The 13,459-nt window shown below is 38.4% G+C and overlaps 3 protein-coding genes across 3 annotated transcripts; 2 read left to right on the top strand and 1 right to left on the bottom strand.

The window, feature by feature from the left end:
* The first annotated feature begins 274 nt into the window (after nt 1-274).
* LOC131010135 (F-box protein CPR1-like) lies at nt 275-2,671 on the top strand. Its single transcript, XM_057937546.1, has 2 exons — nt 275-683; nt 1,164-2,671. The coding sequence occupies exons 1-2, from the start codon at nt 663-665 to the stop codon at nt 2,421-2,423; spliced, it is 1,281 nt and encodes a 426-aa protein (XP_057793529.1). The 5' UTR covers nt 275-662; the 3' UTR covers nt 2,424-2,671.
* An 818-nt stretch (nt 2,672-3,489) lies between these two features.
* Nucleotides 3,490-6,618, bottom strand: LOC131010136 (dihydrolipoyllysine-residue acetyltransferase component 5 of pyruvate dehydrogenase complex, chloroplastic-like). Its single transcript, XM_057937547.1, has 6 exons — nt 5,483-6,618; nt 4,584-4,775; nt 4,388-4,475; nt 4,208-4,278; nt 4,019-4,102; nt 3,490-3,906 (listed from the first exon to the last, which is right to left on the bottom strand). The coding sequence occupies exons 1-6, from the start codon at nt 6,353-6,355 to the stop codon at nt 3,802-3,804; spliced, it is 1,413 nt and encodes a 470-aa protein (XP_057793530.1). The 5' UTR covers nt 6,356-6,618; the 3' UTR covers nt 3,490-3,801.
* Nucleotides 6,619-7,068: 450 nt separating this feature from the next.
* Nucleotides 7,069-12,488, top strand: LOC131010134 (uncharacterized). Its single transcript, XM_057937545.1, has 8 exons — nt 7,069-7,551; nt 8,536-8,706; nt 8,791-9,025; nt 9,265-9,487; nt 9,562-9,698; nt 11,146-11,435; nt 11,641-11,787; nt 12,008-12,488. The coding sequence occupies exons 1-8, from the start codon at nt 7,165-7,167 to the stop codon at nt 12,296-12,298; spliced, it is 1,881 nt and encodes a 626-aa protein (XP_057793528.1). The 5' UTR covers nt 7,069-7,164; the 3' UTR covers nt 12,299-12,488.
* The last annotated feature ends 971 nt before the right edge of the window (nt 12,489-13,459 follow it).

Genomic DNA, 13,459 nt, shown 5'->3' with positions numbered 1-13,459 from the left:
TTTTTTATTAATTATTTTCAATATTTTTTGTCTAGTTATTTTATGCTATTTTCTTGATTTTACTTAATTTATGTAATTCTGTTGGATTTTGGCAATTTTATTATTATTTTGGTTTTCTATTTTAGCATTCCATGTTATTGTAGTTTTTTATTAACATAAGTTGAGTTAACTTTCATATTAGTTGATAACATAAACTTAGAAAATAATTAGCACAACTAAACTTTCACTATATATATATATAGTTCACCTAGAAAATAAACAGTGAATGAAGGAAGCAAAAACCCTTCAAATATGAAACACATGAAAGCCAAAACCAGAAAAATAACCAAATCAAGGAAACTTTCCTCGAGCTTATTTAGCTATAAAGAGCATAATCTTCATACTTCAAATAGGTTTTCAGGGCAAGGTCGCCTAGAAAAACAAAAAATTAAAAAAAAAAAAAAAAAAAAGGCTGATGTGTATGGGTGTTCTTGCTTACAGTAGTTGGGCAGCTCATCATGTCTCTCTTTCTAAATATGGATATACATTTCTCCACCTTTTTATGAACCCAATTTCAATTTTTGAGCCTAGTTATTTTCCCTCGTCTTCCAACTCCAGCTGCATATACATTTCTCAACAACAACCACCATATCCGCATTCTGCTTCACCGCATTCTCTACAAGATGAAGAAGATGAAACATGAGGTTTGTATTGTTACTCCAATTTTTTGTGTGTTTATCGTATCTCTTCTCTTGATTCATTAGATCTCCGTTGTTGTAAAAAGATATGTTTGTATCAAAAGTAGATATTCTGCATTTAAGTTCTTGCTCAATTTGTTATTAGCCACACCAAATTCGCCTAATTATTTTATGTCGATGATTTTCCGGATGTATTAGGGTTTAGGTCTAAAATCATTTTTGATGAAGTTGAGTTTTTACGCTGAGATTGGGGAATCTCTTTGGATTAACTGTAGCTGTATATATTCTTTGATAAGAGAGGTCAAAAATTAAGAAAACAGAGAGAAACTGCTCAAAATCCCAAAATGGGCCAAGATTTATTCATTAGGCCTAAAATCAGTTTGATGTTGTCGAGTTATTACGCTTTCAAATCTGATAAAAATAGCTAATTTTGTGAAATTGGGTATCTCTTTGTAATAACACTACCTATCTGTATTCTTTGATCAGAGATGTAAAAAATCAAAAAAACAGAAAGATGCTGCCCAAAATCCCAAAATGGGCGAAGATTTCTTGACATTTCTACCATCAGAAATCATAATCAATATCCTCTCATCAAGACTCCCCATTCGCACCACGATGAGCTGCACGGCTGTTTGTAAGCCATGGCTTGATTTGCTCAGGACTCCCGAGTTTGTGAAATCCCATATTTCTAAATCAGTCCCAGGCCTCGCTGTCTTTTTAGAGGGAGAGTACCCAAAGCCATACAAAGTCTTTGAATATGTCGATGAGCTTAATAACCCTAAGCGCCGTGTGCCTCGTTGGAATATGACATTGAACTTCAACCTCCCCATTGATAAGCCCCCGTATAGCTCTGTTGATGGCTTGCTCTTCTTGTGCACTCGAGGCATGATGTCTCGTGAGATTTTCAAATCTGGTATCTTCAGGCAGGAATTTATTAGGTGGCCTCGTGATCTCTTTATATGCAATCCAATCACTCGCGAGTACATCAAGCTTCCATGTCCCCTGGAGTTCTCCTCCTCGAAGTCTAAAGTTCATATGGACACTTTTGGATTCGGGGTGAGCAGAACGACCTGTCAGTATAAGCTGGTTCGGGTTTTCCATGAATGGATTCTGAATAAAAGATTGGTGTTGGCAGAGCTTGTTGAGCCGAAGTTCCAAGTATACAATGTTGGAAGTGGATTGTGGAGTGGGATCGCTTGTGTTGGCCCGTTCAAGTATGAAGGAAATGCCAAGGGGGCGTTTCTCAGTGGGAATATCCACTGGTTGGTAAGGGATATGTACGGCTCCTCTGTGTGGATTTCATGCTTTGATCTCGAAACTGAAATTTTCAGCACCTTTTCTCCTCCGCCTTGTCGTCGTGATGATCGTGAGGAATGCTTGAACGTGTCCACTTTGAGGGATTGCCTATGTATGTGCGATAATACGGCTTACGATGAGATTGTTATATGGTTGATGAGGGATTATGGAGATGACAAGTCTTGGACAAAGGAATTCGTCATCCGCAAAAAGGATCTTGATTATAATGAGGGACTTATGTGCCCCATCAAAGCTTTCCAAAATGGTGACATCTTGATGGCGCTGGAATACAGCAAGCCCTTGACATTATACTTCTCCAGCAAGACTAAAACGTTTCGCCACGTTGATCTGTTTGGATTGCAGAGCTGTTTCTGCATCCGCACAGTCAGTTACGCCCCGAGCTTTCTTCCCCTCAAAACTCTCGCCGTCGACAACGTCAGCTCCTTTTGATTCCAGACTGCAAATCCAAGTATGGGGGCTGTTTGGCCGACTTTATTAGCTCCTTAAGACATCTTAGATCGATATTTAACTTGCTTTCCTTTATGATTCTCCCCTCTGAGGTCAAGGCTGTTGATTTATATATTTACTAGAATTCTTCAGTTTATCACTAACAAGACTTTGATTATGATCCAAAAACCTTGTTGGCATTTTCCCATATTAGCAAGATCCTACATTATTAGGAATTTTTTGTTTTGTCCAAGATTTCTACTTGCAGGAAACCAGAAAAAGGAGGGCAAGAGATGTCTTTTTCTCAGTCTATTATGTCTCATTATTTTTTTTGAGGAATATTATGTCTCATTATTAATTTCACTACTTTATAATCTTTGTTTCTAAAACAAAAAAATATTATTATATAAATGAATTCAACAATTATATAAAGTTGGGGTATAATAATTTTTTAAAATTTCAATTTTAAGTGATAAATATTAATTAGGGTTCATTATATAATATAATGTTATTTTTTATTTTTGTTATAAAATAATAAAACAAATAGTGGGACACAATAAATTACTAAGTAACAGAGGATGAGATACAAAATTTTCTTGAAACAGGTCTTGAATGGAAATTTTGAAATTTCTACACAAATTCGGAAAAAATCAAGTCTGATACAATTAATATCACAAATAAATCACAAAATCAAATAGGAAAAATTCACCTTTTGCATCAAATCTATACATCAAGAAAGGGAAGGGTTTTACAAGTCGTTTGCAACTATGGATGGTCTCAAACTCTTAGCATTATCCGAAAGAAAGAGACACCACAATATTTTATAATTTCTAATTCTTTCAGTTGTATGGATTTAACCATAATTTATTAAAGTTATAACTATAATTTGACCACAATGGTGCTGCCTGCTAGTTCATTAAGGCTAAAGCTGGTTTCAGCTTAGTGGTCGATTATTGGTCAAGTGATAAAGTTGAGCACCAAAATCCCTCCTTAGTAAAAGGTCTTCAGACATAAGGCAACACACCTCTCTCCCTCTCTCTCGAAGAATGCAATAAATGGAGACGAAAACTAACAACAGAATTGGCTATCAGTCAACTCAACTTAGAACTCATAGCCTCGAGAGCAGAACAATCGACGGTCACAGTAGAAGCAATAAAAAGAGTAAAAGACCTCTGAATAAACTAAGTCTATGCAACAGTTTACAACTTGACATAACAAATAAAAGCATATGCCCCTACCTCGTGCATACGGCACCTTCGTTCTGTATTAACAGGCCCTCAAACCCGTGCGTTGAGCATCTTGATTCGTCTTACATCCTCGGAGCTTAACTAGACAAGGTGATACGAGAACAAAATCTTCAATCTCCCATGGTACGGCAAATCTAAAGCGTTAGATCTTTAGGATCCTCGATTATCTTGGCCAGGGTTTGCAAGAAGGCCGCCAGGTCAGCACCATATATCACACGATGGTCTGCTGTTACATTTACCTAGAAATATAGCAAGCCAGCATATTAAAGGAGTGTTGAGAAGTTCTTATAAGTTAATGGAAATGGATATAAAGTTTCTGTATAATCATCTATCACGAGTGTATGATCTCACCTGCATCTGAGTTTTCAGTCCAATCCGGCCATCCTTTGTACCAACAAGAGTCGGTTCAGAAGCTCCCACAGCCATGATCGCACCCTGTAGAAAATGGAAATCCCATATATGGTTTGATATTTCATAAGATATAACACACTACACGCAACACAAGAATTCCTTCTTAATTTATATACGTGAAATGCTTACAGTTCCCGGTGGCAATATGGCATCAAAGCGATCCACGCCAAACATTCCAAGGTTAGACAGTGTGAAAGTGCCTGTGAAGCAATGAAACAACCATGGTAAGCATGAATCAACTGCAACGAGCGGATTTTGGAGCAAGCCGTGTCATCTAAGCAGGCACGAGCAATGAGGTTAACAAGTTACCCGAATTATATTCTTGAGGCTGGAGCTGCTTCGCTCGTGCCTTATCAACCAACTCCTTCCACTTTCTCGACAATGAATAGATATCAATCTAAGACAAAAATAAAGGGGACGACAAATAGGATGAGCAAAGTGAAAGAAGGGCAACCAACGCAAACCCACTCTCCCAAAAACTTGATAGACAAGGGCATTATTCAACCTTGTCAGCATCTTGAAGTACTGGTGTGATCAAACCACCATCTATGGCTACTGCTACTGCAACATTGATATGACTGTTATATGTAAAACTCTTGCCGTCTCTGCAGCTGGAATTCACAACGGGATGTTGGACCAGAGCAAGCGCCGTAGCCTTGGCCAGCAATGCTGTCATAGTCACTCCTTTAGACTTGATCTGAAAAGGTATCAGCAAAGATTTCAATGAGCTAAACAATCTGATCCATAAAACCAAAAAAACAAGCATTCCTTAGAAGCAAAACCTATTGAGACACCACCAATTCGATCAATTCCCAAACCAATCTTGTCTAGGTTGCAAAGAACTAAAAACTATCCCCTCATGTATCGTTTTCCCTAAAACTTGTTTCTTCAATAAAACTGCAGACAAGATCATGTCTTAGATAATCTATATAACTAATAAGGCAGTCTATATACTAACTTCTACAAACTTCAAAGCATTTTGCCAAACATTTTCTCAAGTACCAATCTTCTAAAAACCTCTTCCTCTTATCCAAGTTATATATTGAGTTATGCTTTGACATAGAAATTTCAAAGAACAAAACTAGACAAACCTCCACCAAAATGGAACTTTAAGGGGGTGTTTGTTTTTTAGGATAAGCCTAGATATATACAAATAGTATAGGCTAATCCGTTGTATACTAAGATGGATTGGAACTCTAGAATATCCAAGGCCCTTGATAATTTCTATCATTTGAGCTAATTTTGCTTGATTAATATCCTATTGAAAGCGTGAAATTGGAAAGATCATAGTAACGAGCATAAAAATACTCAATCATGTATCTTATCAATCATGAAAACAAACGCCCCCACGAGTATTTCGCCAAGAAAACGACAAAACGAAGCAATCAAATGAAGCAAAATTACCTTCTTGTATAAAGCATCAAGAGCATCTGTTGTGAAAGTATACCCCACTCTGAATGTTGGCACGGCCAAGCTCTCAACCATGTTCCTACTCACAGCACTCTGCATCGTCGTGAATGGCACCACGGAGCCCAACTCCACGCTACTCGGCTTAGCAGCCGCCGCTGCAGCCGTGGTGGTGGCAGCGCCCAGATTCACAGCAGCCAAAGCAGCCTCCACATCCTTAGCCACCACCCTCCCATTTGGCCCGCTCCCAACAATTCCCTTCAAATCCACCCCCAAATCCTTCGCCAGCTTCTTCGCGTAAGGCGAAGCCACCACTCTCTTCCCCCCTTCAGACGCCGGGTGCACAGCCGACCCCACTGCGCCCGCATTGCTGCTGGCACTAGCCACAGCAGGCGCAGCAGAAGGAACTGGGCTCGGCATTTCGTCGACCACCTTCGGGGCGTCATTGCTTGCGGCGGATACGGGAGCGGAAGTGGGAGAAGATGATTTCTTCGATTGGGCGAGGGCGATTTCTTCCTCAGTCTCGGCGAGTAAAGCGATGGTGGATCCAACCGCAGCTGAAAGACCCTCGTCGACGATAATGGCGGCCAAGTACCCATCGTAAAACGACTCCACATCCATATCTGCCTTGTCGGACTCGACCACCACGACTGATTCGCCCTTGGCCAGCTTATCCCCCTCCGATTTGACCCAGGAAACGATTTTCCCCTCCGTCATCGTGGAACTGAGTGCCGGCATGAAGATTTCCCGGATCTTGGATTGAATCAGATGGGGCTTTCGGGGGAGATAGGCTGCGCCGCCGAGACGGCGGCGGAGGGAGGGAGGAGCGGTGGGGACGAAAGAAGTGTGGAGGAGGTGGGAATGAGACATGGTTTTAGCGCGAGAGAATTGGGGAGAGAGAGAGGGGGAGGAGGCAGAGAAAATGTTTGATGAAATGGGTGTTAGAGTATTTGTTGTTAAAAAAAAGAGAGTGGTTTCCTTGAACGCATCGAAGGAAGGAGGCGGAGCTTCCTAGGCTCAACCAACTTTACCGGCATTGTCAAGAAATACTGATGAGAACTGGAGTGTGAACTGTATTCAATTTTTTTTTATATATTTTTTTTATTTTCGTTCATTTATATTAATATCGAACTAATACAAATTGTACAATATTGAGTGTTATTTAGATTATAGGTTACCCAACTATAGCTTTTGGATCACAAATTAATTACTAGTTCAATAAGAATGTTAAATTTTTTTCTTTTAATCTACACAAATGGAGGTTTGTTAATTTTGTTGTTAACCTGTTTTCACCATATTTCCTTTGGTATTTCACTATCGAATTTAAATAAGTATAAACAAAAATAGTAAAGTTGAAATTTAATAATAGTATTATTTGTATCAAGAACTCATGAATAGTACCCCTTAAGAATTATAGTCATAATAAGTGGGTAATTATACAATCTTTTTCAGAAGTTGGGGAGACTGCATGATCACTCATCCAAGGGACGTAAAAGAGAACAACCAGAAAATTGAGGGCCTCATTGCAATTATCACAATTAATCTTGTATAGAAACGTGTTACGGTTGATAAAAGCGCTATTAATGTAGCGGGGCCCAGATGAAAACCGAAGAGATAACGCGCGCAGCAAAAATCTTGAACAACACCGGAATTTCTCGGAGCAGCCCATCTCATGTTCTATGGATTGTCATCTGCAAATCCGTAAAACTTCCCAATTAATTTCTTCTTGCGACATTCTAAACCCCTCCAGAATTTATCATCTGCCGTTCTTAATTCCTGTTCCGAATTCTAGAACGAAAAAGGCCGAATCTTGGAAGTTATCATCCACGAATGGCGAGCAATCGGCTGTTCACGATGAAGCCCATTTGCCCCAACTGCGCAAGAATGGTGCTTTGAGTTTAGATGGTGGTAGTAGTGGCTACCATAAGATGGAAAGAAAGAGGAGGGTGTTTTTCTTGGATGTGAATCCGTTGTGTTATAGAGGGAGCACTCCTAGTTTGGACTCTTTTGCTCATTGGATTTCCCTTTTCTTCTCCCAAGTCAGCCTCAATGACCCTGTCGTAGCTGTAAGTATCTTTTCTTTGTGTGTGTGTGTGTGTGTGGAGAGAGAGAGAGAGAGAGAGAGAGAGAGAGAAAGAGAGAAGAGAGAGAGAATCATCACCTGTATGTAATCTGGTAAACAGGCTGCAACTTGATTAACTGCTTTGGTATATGTATGCATCATGCATTTGTTGATGTGTAGAGAGAGAGAGAGAGAGTAACTGCTTCTTTGTGTGTGAACTGATAAAAAGGCTGTATGTTGTTTATCTGCTTTGGTATATGTATGCATTATGCATTTGTTGATGTGGAGAGAGAGAAAGCAAATGCTTCTTGTGTATGTGAACTGGTAAAAGGGCTGCAACTTGATTATCTGCTTTAGTGTATGTATGCATTATGCATTTGTTGATGTGTAGAGAGAGAGAGAGAGTAAATGCTTCCTTGTATACAAAATGGTAAAAAAGCTGCAACTTGATTATCTGCTTTGGTATATGTATGCGTCATGCATTTGTTGATGCGTAGAGAGAGAGAGAGCAAATGCTTCTTTGTATGTGAACTGGTAAAAAGGCTGCAACTTGATTATCTGCTTTGGTATATGTATGCATTATGCATTTGTTGATGTGTGTATTCTTTTATATTCTGTCGTTCGCTTGTTTATATGTGATGGATGGAAGGATATATGAGGTGGAAATGCTGCTTTTATGATTAGCAATAACATATCATTAATGGTGGTGGCAGTTTAGTTCTTTTAGTTCGATGGAGTTTGAAGGATGTTGAATTGATTTAGCTTTCTCTTTGGTTATCATCTATTTGCTCTTGTGAAGTTCAATAGGCTTCTGTTTCTCGTTGAGCATATGAGTTGGATTCGTGTGGTTATGCCGAATGTAGTACCCATTGCTGTATAAAACTATACAATATTTGGTGTGTTACTCCACATATGTACGAGCACGGTGAAGTGGTTGTTGCTACTATCATATTCATAACCGAAAAGAGATTATTTACTTCGTGTATAGGTCCTCGATGGTGAAGGTGGCAATGAGCACCGTAGGCAGCTACTACCGTCGTACAAAGCAAACAGGAAGAAGATGTTGCAGCAATTCCCAGCTGCTGAAATGTCAACTTGGGCTTCTGTTGGAAGATCGAAAAAACTAGTTATGGATGTTCTTCAGAAGTGCAATGTCCCGGTGAGCAATCATGCTTTTTATAACGTAGTAGGAACAAAGAATTTGGTATCATATTGAATACTCTCTCTTATATGAAACTTGTAGGTTGTGAAGATTAAAGGGCACGAGGCAGATGATGTTGTCACAACACTTGTGCATCAAGTGCTGCACAAGGGATATCAAGCTGTGATAGCTTCTCCTGACAAGGATTTCAAGCAGCTCATTTCAGAAGACGTTCAGATGGTTATGCCCATCCAAGAATTGGATAGATGGTCCTTTTACACCTTGAAACACTATGTTGCTCAATACAACTGCGACCCACAATCCGATTTGAGCTTAAGTAAGTCTTCATTGCACAAGGCACTAACCTATAAAACAAGTTTTTCGTCTCTGGTTGTATGTTATCGCGTCTCAGAGTTGTATCAGTCTTAACTGCCTGCTCACGAACTTGTTGTGTTAACTACTTACAGACCTTTTGAAGACGACTATGCAAACTTTTGAGAAGAATCAGTAGCACTGCGATAATTAGAAAACAGAAGAAGCAAACTGTAATTTTTGTTATTAATTATTTGTGGGCAGGGTGCATTTTGGGCGATGAAATAGATGGTGTTCCCGGCATCCAGCATCACGTTCCTGGTTTTGGCCGTAAAACTGCTTTAAAGCTCTTGAAAAAACACAGGTCTTTGGAGAATTTACTTAGTGCTGCCAGTGTGAGATCAGTAGGAAGACAATATGCACAGGAAGCACTAACAAAATATGCTGATTTTCTGCGAAAGAATTATGAAGTTCTTTCTTTAAAGAGGTAGTAATTCATACTCTTTTTCGATAATCATTTTGTTTGCAGATTTTCATGCTCATTATTAAAAAAATATACAGGGATGTGAATATCCAGATTGAGGAGCAGTGGCTGGTCACTAGAGATGCCCAAAATGACTCGATAGTCTTATCCAGCTTTATGGAGTTCCTGAGTAAAACTCGCAATAGCAAATGGCAGTATAAATCTCAGTCCCACGGTAAGAAGCTAGCTTAGCTGAAATTCTGCCTTACCATTTCATACATTAAATGGAACTTATTTCTATTTTCATGCACTTTATATAATATCCTTTCTGCTCTGTGGTTTAGAATGTTTAGGTTTTATTGCTTTCACGTGTGCGACACATGAACTACTGTGCGCTGATTAGCCTTCCTTGAGAATACGACTTGCAACAACCTACTGCCCTACAAGTGACCTCGTACTTTTGCGAGCAAAACTGACTCCTAATAATCCGACACTACTTCTGATATTGTTTGATATATATGGATGGTGAGACCTGATATCTGAATTCTAATATAATCTTCTAATCGATTAATTGAACTTCCTCTTAGCTAAGTTTTCTTTCTATTGCTTCATAGGCTTGCAAACAGTGTTATATCGTGTCGTAACCAAATAGATTGCAATCTGCTTGTGATTTACTAGGTATCACTGTTCTAAAGCATATCAAGGTTTTAGCAAAAAACAAAACACAAAATATCTACGATGTCAAAATTAAGTAACGATTTCGGGTGCATAGAAAACATATACAATATTTACATATCATGCCAAGAGGCATTTAGTATGATTTATACAAAACGAACATCGTAAAAACATCATAAAGTTGCTAATTTCTAGGCAGAGTAAAACAGAAGGTGATTGCAATGAGAGAGGTTACTAGTAACACGAAATAGTCACCACCTTCGACTTTTCTTAAGCTCAATGGTGAATAACTCCTGGCTTCCTTTCCAAGAACCTATGTTCACAAATAACCAATTATGTGATTGCACTTGTCAATGTGCTCATGGCTCATGAACTAATAATTAGTTATTTGTGAACATAGGTTCTTGGAAAGGAATCCGGAAGTTCTTCACCATTGAGCTTAAGAAAAGTTGAAGGTGGTGACTATTTCATGTTACTAGTGACCTTATTTCTCGTTGCAATCACCTTCTGTTTTACTGTGTTTTTGTTACTGGGTTTGTTTTGTATATATCATACTACTAAATATGCCTCTTGGCATGATATGTGTATATTGTATATGTTTTTTATGCAACCAGAATCATTCCTTAATTTTGATATCGTAGATACTTTGTGTTTTGCTAAAAACATTGAGATGTTTTAGAAGAGTGATACCTAGTAAATCACAAGCAGATTGCAGCCTATTTGGTTAAGACATGATATAACAAGTACTAGGTAATTGAAATTGTAGAGGAACCTATCAAAGTCGTTACTCCATTGCAGTCGTAGTTGTATATATATGACGAAGAACCTTCTTTGGTATCTTTAATTGCAGTGCGATAATAAGCTCATTTCTTTTAGTTTTCAGAGTTCTTCCACCTGTTATGCAGACCTTTGGATTTCTGATATTGAGATGTGTACATATGCCATCATTGAGTATATACTGTTATGCACCTAACGATTTGTATCTGATTTCACTATTCTGTTTTCAGAAGTTTCACAGAAAATACGGATTGGAGAAGAGGGTAGAGAAGTAGGACCTTCCTTTCTCGTTCCCACTGTTTTCTGTTCGTCAGTTTCATGGTTGGCACTTGCTCAAGTGGCACGAGCAAGTGAGGAAGTAAGAGCAAATGCAGTATATGAGGTCGGGGAGCTGTTTGAATTGGGAATCCAGCTTTCCTACTTGCTTTTACTTCTAGCTTTACTCGGGGCTGGGACCTTCTTTGTGATTCGTCAAGTCCTAGTACGAAGAGAGCTTGATCTTTCTGCAAAAGAACTACAAGTAAGCTTTTTTGTATAGTCATGTTGTCATTCTTCGAATAGTCTACGTATCCCATACACATGAAAATCTGCGATTTAGACTTCGTTTTAAACTGTAGTATGCTTGATAAGTGAGGTTATGAGGTATTAGGCAAAGATTTGAGAAGCTTGGTTTTTGTTTCCTTCACCCGAATTCTTGCTACTCTCTCACCTTTTACAGTACGCAGGAGCAAGTTAGAAGTGGTGATGCTAGTGCAACGGAGTTATTCGAGCTCGGAGCTGTGATGTTGAGAAGAAAGTTTTATCCAGCCGCCACCAAATACCTCCTTCAAGCAATCGAGAAATGGGACGGGGATGACCAAGATCTTGCTCAAGTACACGGCTTACCTCAATATCCCTTTCTTTTCTTTTCTTTCTTTCATTGTTGAACAAATAACTTTAAAGATCGTGTGGCGGTGTACTCGAACCTGAAACCTTTGGCCTCAAACATCAACCACTTTAGACACACACCCTCAATCTCCTTTTGCACTATCATCTTTTGTCAGTAGCTCGACACCGTGCTGACCTTTTTCAATCCGTCTCGTGTTTTTCCAGGTCTACAATGCCCTTGGTGTGACCTACATCCGTGACGGGAAAACGGACAAGGGCATCGCTCAGTTTCAGAACGCTGTCAAGCTCCAACCGGGATATGTCACGGCCTGGAATAACCTTGGCGATGCCTACGAGAAGACCAACGACCTGAAATCCGCACTCAAGGCATTTGAGGAAGTCCTGCTCTTCGACCCCAACAACACGGTTGCCCGTCCCCGGAGGGACGACCTCAAGGCGAAAGTTGACATGTACAGAGGCGTTCCGGTGAATGTGAAGACCAAGAAGAAACAATGATCATATTGTAAGCTTGTTTTAGATTCAGCATCTTCTTTTGGTCAATGTTGGTTAATTTGCTTGTTTTTCTGCCTGTTTTTTACATACTGGGATTTTGGCTATGCAAGTGTGCAGGGATCAATATTGGCTGTGACTTTATATTTATTACTATTATTTTTTTAAGAGCGTAATGAGATCATTGTTTCGTGCAGTGCAGTATTATGATTAATAGATCCCATTGCACTAGTATACTGTGTAACTACTAGGGGTGAGGAATTCTCTTTTCTGAAAATAAAAAATTAAATAGAACCAAACCGAACCGAAAGCCTGAAAACATTTCATTTTGATTCAGTTATATTTAAAAAAAAAAAATCGGTTACTATATTTTAGATTAAAACCGAACCAAACAACTGAAAACGTGACCCTATAAACTATTGTGAAAACTGAAAAGTAAGGAAATATTTGAAAAAAAAAACAAGGGAATAGATACATGCACCATTATATTTATGCGGTAGACATGATTAACACAAAACAAAATAAGGGAATACTGTATAGGAAATACTCCCTCCATTTTTTTATTAAGTGTCCCCAGCCGTCAAAATACACATACCAATAAAATAAGATATTTTATATTTGTAACCTTAGTAATTATCATAATAAATACATATATACAACTAATTATTATATTCATACAAGTATTAAATAAGGATAAAATTGGGAAAATGTCATAAATATATTCTCAAATTTTGAAATGGGACACTTATTGAGAAACAAAAAACTGAGTTAAATGGGACACTTATAAAAAAACGGAGGGAGTATACATCACACAACACTTTTTTAAGAAAATTCATTGTTTCATGAAAAAATATATATTTATGAGATTCGCCCCTTCGATTGTGTATTTGTATTGAGCAGATCTCCTCTGCGCGAAATAAAATTTAATTGTTTCATAAAAGTAAAATTTAAAAAGTTTTAATTATCCTTATTTTAAGGAAGAGCTCACACAAAGTTTTTATCGTTTGTATGTGTACTCGAACCTTTAGTTCCGCAAAATTCAAAGGTAGTCAGTATTTTGAGTTTGGTATGTGTATCTTTTATTTTTTCAATTGCAATTAAAGACCATAACATTATAGATAAAATAGTGTATGTGTTTCTTTTTAGAAAAAGTGCCACCATAGATAA

Source organism: Salvia miltiorrhiza, chromosome 2 (genome assembly GCF_028751815.1).
Source record: "Salvia miltiorrhiza cultivar Shanhuang (shh) chromosome 2, IMPLAD_Smil_shh, whole genome shotgun sequence".
Lineage (NCBI taxonomy): Eukaryota > Viridiplantae > Streptophyta > Magnoliopsida > Lamiales > Lamiaceae > Salvia > Salvia miltiorrhiza.
Note: the sequence above shows the minus strand (reverse complement) of the source record. Positions and strands in the feature narration are given on the sequence as shown.